This window comes from Schistocerca gregaria, chromosome 6, assembly GCF_023897955.1.
Source record: "Schistocerca gregaria isolate iqSchGreg1 chromosome 6, iqSchGreg1.2, whole genome shotgun sequence".
Lineage (NCBI taxonomy): Eukaryota > Metazoa > Arthropoda > Insecta > Orthoptera > Acrididae > Schistocerca > Schistocerca gregaria.
This window is the reverse complement of record NC_064925.1, coordinates 284,547,249-284,567,434: the sequence shown is the minus strand read 5'-3', so window position 1 is coordinate 284,567,434 and position 20,186 is coordinate 284,547,249. Positions and strand designations below refer to the sequence as shown.

Sequence of the window (20,186 nt, the reverse complement as noted above, 5' to 3'; positions counted from 1 at the left end):
TTGGTGAGGATTTAAACTGAAAAACATACATTCTGGAGCCCCTAAAACAACTTAATTCATACACATATGTACTTAGATTAATTGCGACACTTGGGGAGAGAGAAATCAGCAAGTTGATATATTCTGCACATTTTCATTCAATAATGTCATATGGAATAATTTCCGGAGTAATTCATATTTATTTCTAAAGTTTTACAGGTCACTACATTTAAATTAGTGCAAATCACTGCAAAGTTACTTTAACAGGTTTGGCCAGTGTTAACATTTTACCGATGTTTAGTAACCACACGCATGTATTGCTCGCACGAAGTATTTTGTACAGCATCTTATTTTGTGTTAAAACCTGTCTTTATGTTCTCAGTGTTCCTTATATCGCTGTCTCATTTTTAATCATATTACGTCAAGGTTTACACATGCAGAACAACAGTGGCATTCTGGACAACGTACACAGTGCTTCAGATGATTCTGAATGCGTGCAGTGCGCACATTTCTGCTGAATGTGTTTTTTCTGTAAGCAATGTAGTAGTTTCAAATAATCAAACCACGGAAAACCCTGGATGGAATGATGACAATATTATGAAAAGGGTAGTTGCTACTGACCATATAGAGAATATGATGAGTCACAGATAAGCATAATAAAACGAACAAAGCTTTCAGCCAAATAGACCATCAAAATAGATAACACAAATAGGCATTCTTTTCATCATATTGTCATAGTTTCATATAACATGATTATTTTTTTAGTAAATGAGGCTGTGACAGCTTGTCTTCAGATGCAGATGAGGATAATGAATGTTTTGGGTCAAATCCAATGGCTGTGCCATATCCAAAAGACCATAACTGTGTTGAATTTGATACTTGCTGAACTCTGCCTGTGAATGCAACTCCTAGGCAGATACTAGTCAACATTGACAACTTTGCTAAATTCTTAAAAACACGTAAGCGATTTTTGTAACTGTAGCTCAAAGCTGTGCATTTGAATTAAGTTTTTACCACATCAAATTAAACCTTCAATTGCTGTTGATGAGTTTACTCATGGTGCTGCCTGTCGCAACCTGGGTGCTAATGAAGAGTTTAGTTGCTGCTGCTGTTTTCCCCTAAATGCTGTTGACAAGCTAAATCACACCTGTCTGCTGACCCCTGGGTGATGATGATGAGTAAAGATGTGCTGGTACTTGAGTGCTGATGACGAGCTAAGTTGCACAGCGGACTTCTCGCCCCATGTCTCGGTATTCTTTCGCATTTCTGGCTGCTAGCTTGCAGTTCCATTCTTTGTCTGCTGCGAGTCCATGCTTCAGACTACAATTCATTGTTCTTCGAAATTTACAACAGTGACCTTTGCATGCTGTATTTTACAAAAATGGCAAGACGACATGGGTGCACTGACGAGGAGATCATATAGATTCATGATGATGATAAAATGAGCACAACACAAACACCCAGTCCCTGGACAGAGAAAATCCCATGGAGATTCTTACAAGGAGCAACAGTTAGGATTAATTGTTCCGAATCTTAAGAACCAGAAAGTGATAGTGAAATGCCTACAAAGAAATCAAGTCTTAGTGATAAATTTGACTGGAAATAAAACGATTTTCAGCCAGTTCATCATGCATTTCCTGATAAACTATAGGCACATGTGTCAAATACGGAATGAGCCAAGTATTCTAACAGTTATTATTTCATTCTTTACAGAAGAACTGAATAAATATATAACTGATGCTAAGAATCTGTTTTTATTTATTCATCAAGGGGATTAATCCAGAATCAGTGCATTCTCGAATATCAAAGTGGAAAGATACTGTATATGAAGAAATATGTTGTTTCATAGCTGTTTGTGTTCTGATGTCTCGCATGGAAAAAAAACTGAAGATAAGCAAATACTGAACCACAGATATTCTTCTAAACACTCCAATTTATAGTGAAATAATGTCAAAATTTTGCTTTTTGTTGCTTATGAGAATGTTACATTTCAGTCACAACTCCACCAATACAGAAGGAGACAAATTATTCAAAATTAGGAATACTGTTGATGAATTTCTTACAGCTCTCCATTGTGCATTTAATCCACATCAGAACTCTGTATTGATGAAAATTTGTTATTATTCAAAGGAGGCTTATCTTTCATACAATTCACTCCATCAAAATAGAGCAGATTCAGAATAAAAACGTGTGTTATGTGATTATACAACTGGCTATGCATTAGATTACATTGTTCATATAGGGACATCAACAGAAACTGAGTTCCACAATTTGGGGAAAAGTGGTGACATAGTGGCTACACTTATATACCCTATTTAGAACGTGGACATACCCTCTATCTCAATAATTTGTACTCAAGCCAACACTCAATTTCTCGGCTTCACAGTCACGGTACTGTCTGTAAGAGCAGATGCAACAGGCCAAAACTTCAGAAGAAACTGAAATGAGGAGATATTCAATTTATTTGTAGTAATACAATGCTTGCTATAAATTTGTGTGACAAAAGGGAAGTGTGAATGCAGACAAGTAACACCACACAAAAATGGTTTACACGGGAAAAGACTGACAGGAACATTGCAGATAAAATTAAGAAACCACATAGCACTGTAGATTGCACAATGAAAAAAAATTATAAAAAGTAAAAAACAAAATAAAAATATTTTTTATCACCACCAGTGCCAGTCCAAAGCCCAGATCAAAAAGAAGGATGGAAAGTGAAAAGTGTAAAATTAATTCCTGAATTTACAGTTCATGACTGGGTCTTCACCGTGAGTGAATTTCATGTGCTAACAAAAAGACAGATACTTCACAGCTTTCAAATTCTGGAAAGTCTGTGAGTACTTATGTGCAACAATTAAAAGTGTGGCACAAGAAAAAAGATCTACGGTAGACAATCATTTCCGACAATTCCAAATTAAAACAGCATTGATTACCATCTGCAAAGGATGCCTACATCTGTGCCTGTATGGAACACTTAACACAGTGTACCTATCACAAGTACAGAATCCGACTGTGGATGACTAAGCATTCAGTTTGCTGTATTCTAAGAAATAACTAGTAGGCCATGTGAAATTTCCAAAGACACCACAAAACAAATTTAATGGAGTGAAGTAAAACTGTTCTTACCGTTCCTCACAGTAAATTCCATGTTGCAGTGCGATATGAAAGATGATCTCTTTGTCACTTTCTCCTATAAACGATGTAACAAGACATTTTGAACTACAAAAACAACATACAATAATCTGTAATCTATGTCTAATTTTATTTGTTTTTGGGTAAGAACAGTGAGGAACCCATAGAGTATTGCATATGTCAAACAGGTATGCAAGAAAGAACAGTAAACTGTTGAGGTAAATCTAATCACATAGCTTTCAACATAAGCTACAAAAATCACGTAAAAACAACTACAAGCAGGATATAATTCTTGATGACAGGAAATAGCTTTAACAATTCAGTTTGATTATGCAGTAATTGATCTGCAGAGAAACAGAAATATTCAGCACAGGACGGGCGGAGCAGTGTAGGCCATTCTGGCCCTGGTGGTGGCTCGAGCAACAGGCATTTAGCACAGCTAGCTGAATTATGCCACAGACCGTAGAGTCTTAGTGCGAGAAGCCGATGGTGCGCCTTCAGCAGTTAACGGAAAGTGCAGCTTTAAAATGGTACAACATTTTTCACAATCCACTAAGATGATATGATGAAGTAATTTTTAAATATTGGTAAACTTGTCTAGTTTCTAGGGACGGGTATATAAAATAGCCTATTATTAAGAAAGTGTTCAAGTGTCTGGCATTCTGACTACTGCTTTACAGTATATTTCTCTCTTCATGAAGTTTGTTATAAATAATCCACCACAGTTCAAAAGGAACAATCGTGTACATATGTAAACCAGAAAAAAAATGACATTCATTATGCCACATTAAGGTTTTTTACAGCAAAGAAAGAGGTGCAGAACACTGGAACTACAAATTTTGGACACTTGTCTAGTGATATATAACATGTCTAAAATAGAAAGAAACATTCCACATGCGAAAAATATATTAAAAAACACAGATTCTTTGACTTGCCAAACAAGAAAGCACTGGTAGTTAGACAATAAACACACACACAAATTTCAAGCTTTTGCAACCCATGGTTGCTTCATCAGGAAAGAGGGAAGGAGAGGGAAAGATGAAAGGATGTGGGTTTTGAGGGAGAGGGTAAGGAGTCATTCCAATCCCGGGAGCGGAAAGACTTACCTCTAATATCATATGTCTGCCTGTGTCTGTATATGTGCGGATGGATGTGTGTGTGTGTGTGTGTGTGTGTGTGTGTGTGTGTGTGTGTGTGTGTGCGCGGGGGCGCGTGTATACCTGTCTCTTTCTCCCCCTAAGGCAAGTCTCTCTGCTCCCGGGATTGGAATGACTCCTTACTCTCTTCCTTAAAACCCACATCCTTTCGTCTTTCCCTCTCCTTCCCTCTGTCCTGATGAAGCAACCGTGGGATGCGAAAGCTTGACATTTGTGTGTGTGTCTGTGTGTGTTTTTTTTATTGTGCCTATCTACTAGCACTTTCTCATTTGGAAAGTCATAGATATAAAATGTCCGACACACAACAAAGTAAAATCTGGAGAAAAACTGATAAATTTTCTCCTTCAATACTGCTCCTATTCCATGTAAGAATTTCTTTTTTTGTGATGTGCTAATGGGTAGAAATTACTTACACCTTTATGAATGTTTTCATCTCACAAAATGATCCATGGAACATGAAGCTAATACATTAAAGAAAGTCAAAGCATATTTACTAGGAATACATTATAAAATTTTAACCAACTGTGTTGCATTCCAAAAGACTATAAGGAGGACTTATCATCAAGAATAGTAAGATGGGTTTTAGACTTTGAAGAGTACTCCCACACCATCAAACATTAATCTGGTTCTAGGATGGAAGATGTAGATGCCTTAAGCCGTCATATAAATGTCATGTTTGATTTCAAAGATCGTTCAATAGCTAGTTTCAAGAAATCTCAAGAGAAGGGCGATGGATTGGCAGCGATCTAGAGTATTCTCAAAGAATAGCCTTATGAAAACTTTATAATGAGAAATGAAATTCTTTCAAATTTCAATGAAGATAAAGAATTTATTGGTACCACACACTACACAACATGCAATAGTCAAGCTTGTGCATGATAAAGAGTATTAAGCTCTTCAGCTAACTGAGGAGGGCATAAAACAAGATTATATACCAGGTCTGACTGACAAGGTAAAATGAGTGATCTCCAATTGTGTAAAATGTTTATTTTTGAATAATAAATCAGGAGAGGAGGGAGGTTTTCTTCATCCCTTATTAGAAGAAAATGAGGGCTCAAATTTATCACACTGATCATATTGGACTGTTTCTATCACTCACAAAGGATACAACAATGTTGCAAGTATCATTGACATGATTACCAAGTTTACCTAGCTATATCCTGTAAAGACTACAAAATAACAGACGCAATTAGTAAGACGGAATTGCAAGAAAACAATTTTGGGAATCCAGATCAAGTGATTATCAACAGAGGGACTTGCTTTACTTCTCAAGAATTCAGACAGACTGCATTATAAAAGAAATTGACCCATTTTAATTACAGGACTCCTCAGAGCCAATGGACTGATTCAGAGGATCAATTCAGCTCTGGCTATGACCACTGCTAAGATTAGAATTGATAAAGCTACAGAACAATATAAGGTGACACCATCATGTCGGTGTGCCAAGTATGCAACACACTACGCAAGTATTGGGAACATACCATTTTACCTTTTAATAGGAGGTAAGATAGACACACTTACTGATCTTCATATCACACAATTATTACAAGAAGAAATTATTAATTCATTTGAACAAATCTGCAGAAATCTGAAAGAATATGCTAAGCTTCAACAGATATCAGAAGAAAGCTTTATAAGTATGAAGCTGGTGACGTGGTGACAGTAAAACACAGACTAGACGAAAACTGAAGCTGATGGCTAAGAATCTCATTCCCTATCGAGTTACAGAAGATAAAACAAATTAAACCTATGATGTATGCAGGGTCCCATGACTACAACATGTGCTGAAATTGTGCAACTCTGGTCAAGTTATTAATCATCTGAGTTGGACAATTGTCGGGATGACCAAATGTAGCATTCAGACGGGGGTTTTATGGATTTTCTGCCAGCAGGACTGGTGCTACATTGGAGAGGCTGGGTGTTTGAGAATAGTTTTCTGTATTCTTGGAGAAAATATGTTCACCGAAGGGAGGTGGGGGGGGGGGGGGGGAGAAAAGAGAGAGAGAGAGAGAGAGAGAGAGAGAGAGAGAGAGAGAGAGAGAGAGAGAGAGAGAGAGAGAGAGAGAGAGTCTGGTGGTTCTGTTTCCTCCCAACCAGTATCAGAGTTTGCAACTGTGAGAACATTAAATAGTTCTACATGGAAGTCAAATATATTTTTCCTACAAGCAAAACTTACTTTAACTTAGTCTAGAGTTGACAATTATGAAATCAGTTGAGAATGAAAATCAGAAGTAAACAGGCAACTTTAATTTCAGGACATTTGAAAAACATCTCCATAACAAATTACAGGCTGTTTACACAAAGTGATATTATTAATGTGCACAGGTGTTCAGAAAATATGGTCAATAATGCAATTTTGTCATATAATGACATGGCCGGAGACCATGGCTGTTATTTGAAGACAAATGTTGGTGTTGAGACAGCAACCAGCCACAAATTCACTTTCAGTTCCTTTATTCGAAGGGTACCGTTACCGGTTTCAAATCGTTATGATTCACCTTCAGATGGTTTACATGCTTTCCTTACAACATGTGGTGCCTTTTTTTTTCACCTTAATTGTCGTGAAATGTCGGTTTGGAGTGTTTGTTTTCATAACATTCACCCAACAGATGCAAATACATTCACACTGCATTCTTATTGTTGCAGACATAAATTTTTCTCACTGAGCACTTTAGATTTGTCACACAATAGATTTCTACCACACACCGCATGTTTTGATACATACAAAGTGCTTTCAAACATATGAGTGTCAAAGATGCTACGATATATCTTAACATTTGAAGATGTCCTATGTTTGGAAAAAAGATCATATACAGTGAAACCTCTTTACAACATTCCTCCATATAATGTTTTCCTCTATGTTACATCTGTTTTTTTCAGTCCCAACTAAAAGCCCATATAAGCAATGTTAAATTTTCCTCTTTACTGCATTTCCTCTATATTACAATTTCCTCCATCTAACACATATTTTTGGAACCCTGGTCAATTATTTACCTTTTTATAATGTTTAAGTGACTGGATGTAGGCACATCAATTTCCATTCTGTGGATTCACAGTTTGCACCGGCTTGGAAAGCCCGCGCTCAGCGTGTTTCATATGTCAGCGGCAGGACCTGGTCACGTGACATGTGCCGCACATTCTGCTTGCGATCTTTTGGCGCCATTTACTTTCACCCATCCACCCACCAGGCCCCATGTTTTAATTACAATAAACTAATCATTTGATACATTGATCATTTGCAATGAATATCATATTACAGTGTTGTGAAAATTTTAAATGTCATCTATGGCACCATATGTCGAAGCTGATTAGTGGTATCCCGATCTTCAATAACGCCCTATAATTATAATTTGGAAGCCTTCCTCTTTATAGTGTTTTCCTCTATACAGTGTTCAGAATTTGTGGTCCCTTGAAAAATGTTATATAGAGGTTTCACTGTATTTACTTATGCAATTGAAACGCCTTTTACACTAGTACAGAGATACATTGATTTTGTGAGTTTTTGTGTGGATACTGTTACATTAATTATGAAGTTGTTCACATTTTTTAGTACTGTATAGGTAAAACTGTACATTATTTATTTACATTTAGCATCATGAGAATTATAGTAACTTATAAATTTGCTACTTGACCTGCTGATAGGCGTATTAATATTATTTGCTCTGGAGGGTGGAAAATAATTTTTGGAATTTTTTCAGGAAAGGGGTGTTAGCTCACTCTGCTTGTTCATTAAGGTTCATTGGGGTGTGTTTGTGTGTGTGTGTGTGTGTGTGTGTGTGTGTGTGTGTGTTTTTCTTCTAATATATTCATAGTGGCTTCTTTTTTTTTTGCTAGATGTAAAATTTTTAAGTTGTTCTCAATGGTTCTCACTGAATGGTTTTCTTCTGCAATATTGGCTGGAAATGAAGATTTGTTCAAGTTGCCAAGCCTTAAAGAATCTTTTGTATCTAATTTCAAAACTTCTACCAGTCTGTCCAATGTAGAATTTTGGGCATGTATTGCACATAAGTTTGTATATTCCAGATTTACGGTAGGGAGTTTTGGAGGTATTTACTTCATGGGTTACTTTTTGCTGTAATTTATTATTTGTGGAGAAGCTGATTGTGATATTTTTTCTTTTTAAATAAGTTTGCTATTTGGTATGATAGTGGGCCTATGTATGGGAGAGTAGCATATTTAGGTTTAGCTTCTGTGGCACACTGATTTGGCTTGAAGTGCATGTTGTGTGGATTGCTGTGAAGTGGATCTGTGGTTCTGGTCTGAATTTTGTTGTAGAGTTTCTTTTATTATGGGTTTATATCCATTATTATGAGCAACAGTTTTAATTATATTAATTTCATTTTGTTGGTCTGTGTCACTCATTGGTACTTTTTTAATTCAGTGTACCATTGCTCTGAAATATGCCATTCTTTTGTTGGTGGGGATGGCAAGATGAGTTGTCAATACTGACATCTGTTGTGGTAGGTTTTCCGTAAATATTAAATTGATGCTTATTGTTACTATTGCAAATCTTCAGGTCAAGAAAGTTAACACTTTTGTTAGTTTAATGTTCAACTGTGAATTTAATATTTTTGTGGATCTTGCTTAGATCTGCTGCTAATGTATCTATTGCATTGTCTGCACCATCAAAAGGCAAGATTGTATCATCAACATATCTTCTGTAGTAGATTATTTTGTTTGAGATGTTCTGGTTGGTTGGGAATAATTTTTGTTCTATTGGTTGATGTAAATTATCAGCCAATATCCCAGCTAAGTTACTTCCCATTGCCAAACTATCATGTTGTTGGTACAGTTTGTTGCTGAAGCTAATTATGCTCTAGAAAAAATGAAAGTCTTTCTATGAGGTCACAGATCTCTGGAATACTAACTTTCTTATATTTAAGCAGATTGTTTCTTATTAACGTTAATAGTCTCTTTGACTGGGATGTTCACGTATTGGTTGACTATGTCTAGTAAAGATCACTCAGTGAGAAACATTGAGAACAAATTAAAAAAAATTTATATCTAGCAGAAAAAGGAGCCACTATGAATATATTAGAAGAAAAAGAAATAAACATATACAAAAACAGCACCCCGGACTACATCCTTAATGAACAGAGTTAGCTAACACCCCTTTCCTGAAAAATTTCCAAAAATTATTTTCCACTCTCCAAAGAAAATAATATTCCTACAGATCAAATAGGAAATTTGTAAGTTACTATAATTCTTATGATGCTAAATGTTAATAAATAATGTATTGTTTTACCTATACAGTACTAAAAAAATTTGAACAACTTCATAATTAATGTAACAGTATCCACACAAAAACTCACAAAATCAATGTATCTCTGTACTAGTGTAAAAGGCGTTTCAGTTGCATAAGTAAATATATAATCTTTTCCAAACATAGGGCATCTTCAAATGCATCTTTGACACCCATATGTTTGAAAGCACTTTGAATGTATCAAAACATGCGGTGTGTGGTAGAAATCTATTGTATGACAAATCTAAAATGTCCAGTGAGAAAAATTTACGTGTGCAACGATAAGAATGCAGTGGGAATGAATTAACATCTGCTGGACGAATGTTATGAAAACAAACACTCCAAACCGACATTTCACAAAAATTAACCTGTAAAAAAAAAAAAAAAAAAAAAAAAAAAAACGCACCACATGTTGTAAGGAAAGCATGTAAACTGTCTGAAGATTAATCATAACAATTCAAAACCAGTAACAGTACCCTTCGAATTAAGGAACTGAAAGTGAATTTGTGGCTGGTTGCTGTCCCAACACCATCAACATGGTCAATAATCTTTGCCAAGGTTGGCTATAGTTTGACGAGGGCTATTCTTAATGAACTTTTTGATAACTTTTATTATGAAATCATGACATACTATCACTAATAAGATTCATATATCTGGGAGTTGCTACTGCACTGAATGTTATCTCTTATATTCATTTCTCTCAGCCATTGTGAACATTCTGCCTGTAATATTGGGGCACTTCATTGAACTCTATGCATTAACACTGATGATCAGTAACACCATTAGGAAGCACATTAATTTCAGTACGAGTTACTTGTCCAATTTTCAGCTTTATTACAGCTCCTAATCTAATTAACACAACTTTCGTACTTATGAAGTACTTTATAATATCACTATGGGAGAATAATACATTATAAATTAATATTTTTATCTCACAAACTCTAATCTTGTTGTAGATGCAAAGGTCTCTTGAGCAATGAATAAGTGAAGTGAAATGGTCAATAGAAACAAGCTGAACACAGTCAAAAGATAGAACTGATTTTCCACTACAAACTTATTAAAACATTGATGTATGAGAAGAGGGGGTGGTGACATGACTAGAGATGACTGTGAAGTTAGTTTTACACTGACAAGCCAAAATCCAAATACAGACTTGAATGCTCAATCTGCTTATCACACACAAACATGTCATTCATAAATAACTGCTGTATCAATTACTGTTCTACAGGGATGTGGGTCATCTACTTAATGTTGAGATCACATGAGTAATACTACCTTACAATCATTTGAACTATTTTTCCAACCAACCTTAGGGCGGTAGTGTGGTGGCTGTTGTTGAGATGCACTCTGTGCTTGCACTGGTGGAGGAGCAGGTTTGAAGGCAAGTGGGCTGCGAGGTTGTGGACGACCCAGATTCTGTGGTTCATGTGTCAATGCTCCAGGACTTGGACTGTGACGCACGAGGAGTGGTGAAGGTGATTGTGAAGGGCTCCTGTAGGCGAATTTCGGGCTGTGCTTCCCATCATTCTTCACTATCACGGAACTTTTGTTGTCTGCTGTCGCTGCTGCCACGGGCGATCCCTTCGCCTTTTCCAGCTGTGCAACTTGGACCTGCATAATAACATTACAGTACTTTATATACATATCCTTTAACATTAGAAAGACTGTTTTGTTACGTTACTGTATACTCATGATAGAAGTGGGGGACAAAAAAAAAAATTTGAACAGAATGGTAACTTATCATCATGTCTTCCTTGCCAATGGAATTATGTAATAGCACTTAGCTATAGTGGTGTCCATATAGGGTGGCAGGTGCTGGAGTGATGCAAGATAGTAAGCAGTAGTGTAGCATGATACTCAAGCCAATAGCACACTTCTACCTTGTCTGACAGTGTGTGCTTCAGGATGCAAGTAGAACATTTATCATGTATTATTTAAAAGTGTGACAAGAGTACTTTGCCAATGTAGAGTTCATACAGGTGGCACAAAGCAAACAAGGCATATAATACATTGAGAATCAATAGTGAAAATTTTCTCAGCATGTAAATTTATCTTCTGGCATGAACTGTAAACAATGCCAGGCTGGGGTAGCTAGAGGCATCAACAATGCAGTTAGCCATACCACAGGTGCAACTACAACGGAGGGTATCTGCGGAGATACAAGACAAACCTGTGATTAATGGCCAAGTAGCCTTTTCAATAGATGCAGGGCAACAGTCTGAACGATTGACTGATATGGCCTCTTAACAAAGAATATGTCTTTCCCATGCTGGTACTGTGAACAGCTGAAATCGAGGGGGGGGGGGCGCAAACAGTTGTTATTTTTCCATGAGCAACAGCTCTTTTGTGTGGTTAAATGATGGCATCCTCTTGTGTAAAATATACTGGAGATGTAATGCTCCCACATTCAGACCTTCAAGTGTGATCTACTGAGGATGGTACTGCCATCAAGATAAACAATGCAGGTTTTCTACAAACAACACAGATATTCTACAAGCCAGAGAGTGGAATGTTAGACCCGTTAAACATGTAAAGAGGTTACTAAATTTAAAGAATTGATGGATAGGACGATGTTAGACATAGTGGGGATTGGTGAAGTGCAGTAGCAGGAGCAACAGTACTTCTGATCAAGTCTGTATACAAAATAAAGCAAATATAATTCAGTAGTAGGTCTAATAATGAATAAGATGATGATCACAGTAAACACATCACCTTAGCCAAGACAGACGCTAAGACAGCATCCACCACATTAATACAAGTTTATATGCCAACTACCTCTGCAAATGACAGATTCTAGGGATGTATGATATAAATTATACACATAGTTAACACAGAGGAAAATTTAATTTTTTTTTCGGTTGGGGGGGGGGGGGGGCCGCTGCGGCTTTGATTCAATGGAAGGAAAGAATGAGGACAGAAGGTGCATACTGCAGAGAGAAAGATTTAATCATGTGCTCACTCTGTCATGTAAGAAGGCTCTACACATGGAAAAGTCCTGTAGACACCTGAAGGAATCGGACTGGTTATATAATGGTAAGGCAAAGATTTCAAAACCAATTTTAAACTCTAAGATGTCTCTAGGAACAGATGTTAATACTGGCCATACTTGCTTGGTAATTAAGTTAAACCTTACCAGATTGCAAAAAGGTGTGTAATTAAAAGGGCAGAATTCGTGAGGTGGGAGTTTTAGAGGGATCATCAGGCAACATTTGACTGAAAAGGGGAAGGCAATGCAGTAGAAGATGATGATGATGATAATAATAATAATAATAATAATAATAATAATAATAATAATAATAATAATAATAATTTGTGGGTTGCTCAACTGTGCGGTTATCAGCGCCCATACAAATTTCCAAATCTTTCTCAGTCCAATAGTAGAAGATGAGAGGATAGCTTTGAGAGATGAAATATAGAAGACAGGAGAGTATGAATTACGCAAAAACACCAGGCCTTGTAGAAAGCCTTGGATAATAAAGAAAACACTGAATTTAACTAACGAAAGGAAAAATAAAAAAATAAAGCAAATGGAATAGGTGAAAAGCAGTGCATACCGCTATTACAAAATAGATTAAAAAAAAAAAAACAGATTGACAGAAACTGCAAAATGGTTGAAGAGCAGTGGTAAGATGACAAATCCAAGGCCATAGAAGTGTTTGTAATTTGGTGAAAGGTAGACACCACCTACAAGGAAAGCAGAAAGACCTTTGACGAAAACAGAAACAACTGCATGAAAAACAAGTGCTCAGCTTGAAAAACCAGTACCAAGCAAAAAAGAGAAAGCTGAAAGGTAGAAGGAATTATAGATGAACTCTACGTGGAACATTAACATTACGACAATGTTACAAAAAGGCAAGATCAAGAAAATAAAGATGAGATGGGGGATACGGTAAATGAGACGAATTTACAGAGTACTGAAAGACCTATTTCGAACCAAGGCTCTTCAATTAGGTGACATGCCCTCAGAGTTATTGAGATTCTTAGGACAGCAAGCCATGACTAAACTACTGCAATTAGTGTGCAGAATATATGAAGAGGTAAACCACTTTCGGAGTTAAAGAGGAATGTAATAAATCAAATTACAGAAAAAAGTCAGTTCTGATGGGTGGGTAATATCACTGAACTATCAATTAAATAAGTAATGGTTACAAACACTGGAATCGATTATTTACAGAGGAATGCAAAATGTGGTAAAGGCTGACCTAGGGGAAGATCAGTGTGGAATTCGAGTAATTTAACATGTACAAGGTGATATAAGACTCTACAACTTACCTGAGAAGTTTAAGTAAGGCAAACCTAATTTACATCATTTCTAGATTTATAACATTCCACATAGGAAAAATATATCTAAAAACAAAGATGATGTGACTTACCAAACAAAAGGGCTGGCAGGTCGATACACACAAACAAACACACAAAATTCGAGCTTTCGCAACCGGCGGTTGCTTCGTCAGGAAAGAGGGAAAGACGAAAGGATGTGGGTTTTAAGGGAGAGGGTAAGGTGTCATTCCAATCCCGGGAGCGGAAAAACTTACCTTAGGGGAAAAAAGGATAGGTATACACTCGCACACACACACAATCCATCCGCACACACACAGACACAAGAAGACATTTGTAAGGGCGTATATACCAGAGAGAGTAAGAATTTAAGTTCAGGAAGAAGAAATAAACCTTTTGTTTTGCCAGTGACATAGTAATTCTGACAGAAACAGCGAAGGACTTTGAAGAGCAGCTGAACAGAATGAACAATGTCTTGAAATGAGGATATAAGATGAAAATCAACACAAGACAAATAATGTTACGAGAAATTACAATGAAATTAACACCCTTAGCTGCTTACAGGCATTGACATACATCAACGGGGCGGATGAAAATGTGCACCCCGATCGGGACTCGAACCCAGGACTCCTGCTTACATGGCAGACTGCAGGGATTTATCTTTGGCACACCTACTGCAAAACCCACATTCTCAACATATTGTCCCACACTAAATTCGTAGTGCCCCCGCCCATTATATTCGCGACGCGTTGCCGATTCCCGTAAGAGTTCGGGCTCTGTTTGTGCATTCCGCCGTCCACCTAACCTTCGTAACCTCTTGGTTCATCCCTATGAAATCCCCAAACCACCTTCCCTACCCTCTGGCTCCTACCCTTGTAACCGCCCAGGGTGTAAAACCTGTCCTATGCACCCTCCCACCACCACCTACTCCAGTCCTGTAACCCGGAAGGTGTACACGATCAAAGCCAGAGCCACGTGTGAAAGCACCCACGTGATTTACCAACTGACCTGCCTACACTGTGACGCTTTCTATGTGGGAATGACCAGCAACAAACTGCCCATTCGCATGAAGGGACACAGGCAGACAGTGTTTGTTGGTAATGAGGATCACCCTGTGGCTAAACATGCCTTGGTGCACGACCAGCACATCTTGGCACAGTGTTACACCGTCCGGGTTATCTGGATACTTCCCACCAACACCAACCTATCCGTACTCCGGAGATGGGAACTTGCCCTTCAGTATATTCTCTCTTCTCGATATCCGCCAGGCCTCAACTTCCGCTAATTTCAAGTTGCCGCCGCTCATACCTCCCTGTCTTTCAACAACTTCCTTACCTCTGTACTTCCGCATCGACTGAATCTCTGCCCAAACTCTTTGCCTTTACAAATGTCTGCTTGTATGTGTGTGTGTGTGTGTGTGTGTGTGTGTGTGTGTGTGTGTGTGTGTGTGTGTTTGTTTTATTTATTGTGCCTGTCTACCGGCTCTTTCCCCGCTTGGTAAGTCTTGGAATCTTTGTTTTTAATATATTTTTCCCATGTGGAAGTTTCTTTCTATTTTATATATATACTAAGATGGTATCTGTTCTTTCGGACACGTCCAACTGCCTACAGTAAGAAAAGCGTTTACAATAAAGACGAATTTGTAAACAATGACATAAATTACGTGTTAGGAAGCCTTTTCTGAAGGTATGTCTTGAGTGTAGCCTTGTATGGTAGTGTATAATAAGCAGTTGAGATAATTAGTCAACAGAAGCTTTTGAAATGCAGTGCTATAGAAGAATGGCTGAATGAGTGAATGTTGAATGATTGAATAGCATAATTAATGAAGAGATACTCGAGAATTGCACACAAAAATTTATGGGGCTGGTTGATATGACACACCCTGAGACATTGAGGAACCATCACTTGGGCAATGTAGGATGAAGTGGGAGAGGAAGGGGGGATGCAAAAATTATTGAGTGATACCAAGCGATGAATACAATTAGAAGGTTCAAGTAAAAGTAGGGTGCAGTAGTTAGAGACATAGAGGCTTGCATGCGATAAAACTGATGTGGACAGCAGAATAAGACCAGTCTTTGAACTGAACAACAACATAAATTCATCTAGCAAGAGTTAGAAGCAGAATCAGTGGACCAATGTGGTGCTTACCACAGCATTTCCTATTACCACAGTAGGCAACAGCTGGAGAGTTTACTGCAGGACAAAGACCAGACTAAACACTGGTTAAGTGCCAAGTATGCTGATCTCTCTGAATACAGAGCACACCACACACCTGCCTTCTTACATGCACACCACTAAAGTTGGCTAATGTTTTATACTCTGTAAGTTGTTATTCTATATATGCAACAGTTCATGTAGAAATGATCTATGTCAGATTATCAATGCTTACGTAATGCATTTGATTTTGAAAGACTTATCCCATAGTTCAATTACATATTACTGAGAGGAGTTGTTATTTGTTATACTGACACAGTATCAGGTATATGTATCTCATCTCAGTATTTAATTCCAGCTAGTAGCAGTTCCTCCACGTAAAGTTACAGATAGCATTTGCATTTGTTACCATAACCATCATTTATGCAGTGAGGTTCACTATGGCATATAAAACATTCTCACCTGCTGGTGCTGCTGCTGAAGGAATGATTGCTGTGGCACAGGCACAGGTACAGAGACTGCCTGATAGCCAGGGTATCCAAACAGTCCGAAGTTAGGTTCTGCTTTAGGTAGGACAGTCTGTGTAGGATGGGCAGGCGGCTGTGCTGGGACTGCCGCAGTAGGTGGAGGTGACGGCTTGTCCTTGGCAGATCGCGAATGAGCTGGAGGAGGATGGGGTGCTGCGTGGTGTAGATGGGGTGCATGTGGCGGTGGTGGGTACTCCAATTTTGTCACGACTGCCTGTGCTGGCACAGAGACATATTCCACCTTCGGTATACCAGAACTCGTAGTGCGTGACTGCAATCAAAGCAGAGACTTTTTTTATTTTTTGTCTCTTAGTAATAACATTTTAAAAACATAAATAAGGCACATTTTTTATGTTGAGTAGCATTTCTAAATAAAAACAAAACAAGCCCATTTTTCTCGGCAATTTTATTTTTACGTGAAAGTCTGTACTTTTATCAACTATTCTACGTAACTCCCACCAATATATCATATCATACAACCAGGTTTTGAACACTATCCTTATAAGAAATCTGTCACCTGATTAGGCAACAATTGCATAAATTACGTTTCTTAACATGTGAAGCAACTCATGTCAATGTTGAAATGATCAAGCATATCTCTCTCTCTCTCTCTCTCACACACACACACACACACACACACACACACACACACACACACACACTTTTTCATCGAGCTACTGCATCAAATCGTCAGTAATGACTGAGGGTCCCCAGCTTTGTTCATCATAGTGCCCATGTGTACAGTCCTCTTTTAAAAGCCTTACTATAATCACGCCCTTATGAAGACAGAATTTCCCTACACAGCTTGCAAAATTTCATTTTGTGGAGAAACACTGCAATCGTTCTTTGTGATGGTTGTATTTTCTTCCAATGTCCCTTTTTTCCTGGTAAGAACAGCAGTATACTAACTTCGGGGGAGGGGGGACTTACACGAGAGTGCTACCCTAGATGTGTTCAAAAGTAACAGGGGCACTTGTAATTTTGCTCGTTTTATTAATCCAATTCATACTACTTTAGGCATATCGAATATGTAGCCTATTCTCAGCTATAAAAAAGGCTACAGGTATTAAATGTTGACGATAATTAATTATATATAAGATTGGATCACAACATTTGCATTAATTTTTGATGTAAGAAAGGAATGAAATGCATCAAGTTTTAGAGATGTTAAACACTGCTTTTGCTGAGTCTACTACAATTAAAACAAGGTTTTACAAATGGTACGAGGCATGTTCAAAAAATAAGTACCACTTTCGAGAAAAACTAAAAAACAAGTTTTTTCCAAACGAGAATACATTTTCCAAAGAAGAGCATTTCTTTAACTATTTTAGTACATAGTTGCAACCATTGTTTAGGTATTTGTCACAGCGAAAACCAAAGTTTCTATGTTCTCTTCACAGAAGACACTACTTAATACATTTTCCGGGGTCATCGCTGTCAAAGTGCCTTCCTAAAGAATCACACTTCAAGTTCAAGGACAAGTGGTAGTCAGATTGTGCGGCAGGGCTTTGTGGCTTGGAATACTCATTCAACACATTATGATAATGCACAACCCCATTCTGCTTGTGTTCCTGAAAATCTTATCCAACAATTGAGTTGGGAACCATTCCAACACGCATTGTACAACCCCCTCTCCCCACCAATCATGCACCCTCTGACAACAACTTGTTCTTTTAACTTAAAGCGTGATATTGGAGGAAAGCATTTTGAAGCAGAGACTCATCCGTTGGTTTTCGTTTGTGTGTGTGTGATAAAATTGTCTGTGGTCTGAGTGTTGCCTGCTGTGCTGCGTGGCATCTGAATGGTGAAATGATAGCTTTCAGATATTTGGTTTATTATGAGGGAGAACATTTGTACAAAACATGTCAAATCCTCATATTACTTTTATAATGTGGCATGAAAACAATGTAGTGAAGATTAAGAAGAAAGAAAGTCCATAACTATCTCTGTTGTGAGTGCGTGTGCGTGTGCGCTTAGGCAGATCAATCTGTTAGTCCTTTTTGTATTATATGCTGTCTACAGTCTGCCTCAAGGGGCTTATGGAGGTATCACTTAGTTGATGGAGAGTTCCTTAAAAATAAAAAATTACCAAAAAATTGAAGGCGGCTATGCAGAGCAAATGGCTGCCATTTTTACAATATATTTCTAAAACTCCAATCACTAACAAACTTGAAAATTTTTCCTTTATATTTTTGTTTCTGCAATAAAGAGGTTCAAAGTCACACCACTGGTATATGTATAATATACATGTAATATCCAGTGTGAGGTAAAAATTTAGGTCATAAAGTAAGGTATCACAAAGAAACATGCAGTAAAAAAGTCTCCATTACCATCAGAAGCAAGAGTCTCCATTACCATCAGAAGCATTCTGGAAACCTCAAATTATTGTACTAAAGTACATGCAAAATACCTGTGACACAAAATCTGGACTGAAGTATAAAATTAATTCAGCATTTTTTTTCCAATTTCACCTAAGTAAACTATGAAATTTTCATATGAATGTGTTGTGTCTGTTCTTTCAGACATGTCCAGACTCCTAAAGGAATCTGAGTAGGGGCATTGAGGAAATGGACAGGGCCTGCAGATAGGTGGCGCATGGTTGGAATGTGGATCGGCCACGAGGTGCGCCGAGATAATCCACACACATGCGACAACAGTGTGTCCTGGCTGGTAGGGTGGTTAATGCACCTGCCTAGTAACCAGGAGATCCCGAGTTTGAATCCCGGTTGGGTACACATTTTTACTTGTCGCCACTGATTCTGTGTAATGTCCCATTGCTGCCGACATAAGTTATCCCTTCCCTTTCCTTCCTCCCTCCACCTTCAATTTACATGTAATTTTACTGACCAATGAAGTTCTTGTCATATGAGTGGCATGCATCACTGTACCAGGGGGAAAGAGAGGAACCTGTGAGAAAAATGCTACTACCAGAGCACAATAAAGGTAAATATGATTCTGTTTAAAATACTGGCTGAAAAGTGGGGTACCAGCTGCTGCATCCAACCTTCCTCAGCATCTTCACAATTTTTTTAAAAAATTTGGCAAGCAAACATATTCACATTAGTAAGCTGAGAGAAGAGGACACAATACAGTGGGAAAGAGATCGAAAAGTAATAAACTAGTAGACAGTCATTGTGGTATAGAAAGAGCGAAGGAGATGGCAGTGCGAGAGAATGAGAGGGACACACTGGCAGTGTAACGTAGTTGACACAGAGAATAGTGCAAGGGAAAGAGTGACGGAGACAGTGCCAGTGGGAGAGAAATAAACAGAAATGATGAGAGACACGTACTATGACACTGACAACAGCAGTGGGAAAGAATGAAGTAGCAGCAGTGAGACGGGGCAAGAGGGAGACAGTGACAGTGAGTGGAGACACTAGTAGTAGTAGGAGCAGCAGCAGCAGCAGCAGCAGCAGAAGAAGAAGAGAAGGAGGAGGACGAAAGGATGAAGAAGACTCTGGGAGACAGTAAAAGTTAGAGAGACACCAAGAAGTAATGACAATGAGTGAGTGAGTGTGCGAGTGAGTGAGTGAGAATGGGCAAGCTGCCGAATGGATGGGTACAAGTGACTTACGCAAAGGACTAGTGGGTGTGAAAGAGTTACAGTTAAGGAACTTGTGGGAGTTTTAACAGGATATCTTCCTCTAGCAATACTTTTCCTCCACAGTAGTTGAGGATACCAGTATTATTTTTCGTATTTCAGACAGGTCATAGTTA

The 20,186-nt window shown here is 38.0% G+C and overlaps 1 protein-coding gene across 1 annotated transcript in view; it reads right to left on the bottom strand.

The window, feature by feature from the left end:
- LOC126278852 (uncharacterized) overlaps positions 1-20,186 on the bottom strand; it is a 399,775-nt gene that overhangs the window by 33,578 nt on the left and 346,011 nt on the right. The window contains exons 7-8 of the mRNA XM_049979128.1: positions 16,405-16,740; positions 10,819-11,121 (exon numbers count right to left, since the gene is read on the bottom strand). Of these exons, the coding sequence (XP_049835085.1) occupies positions 10,819-11,121; positions 16,405-16,740 (639 nt within the window). The remainder of the gene's footprint in view (positions 1-10,818; positions 11,122-16,404; positions 16,741-20,186) is intronic.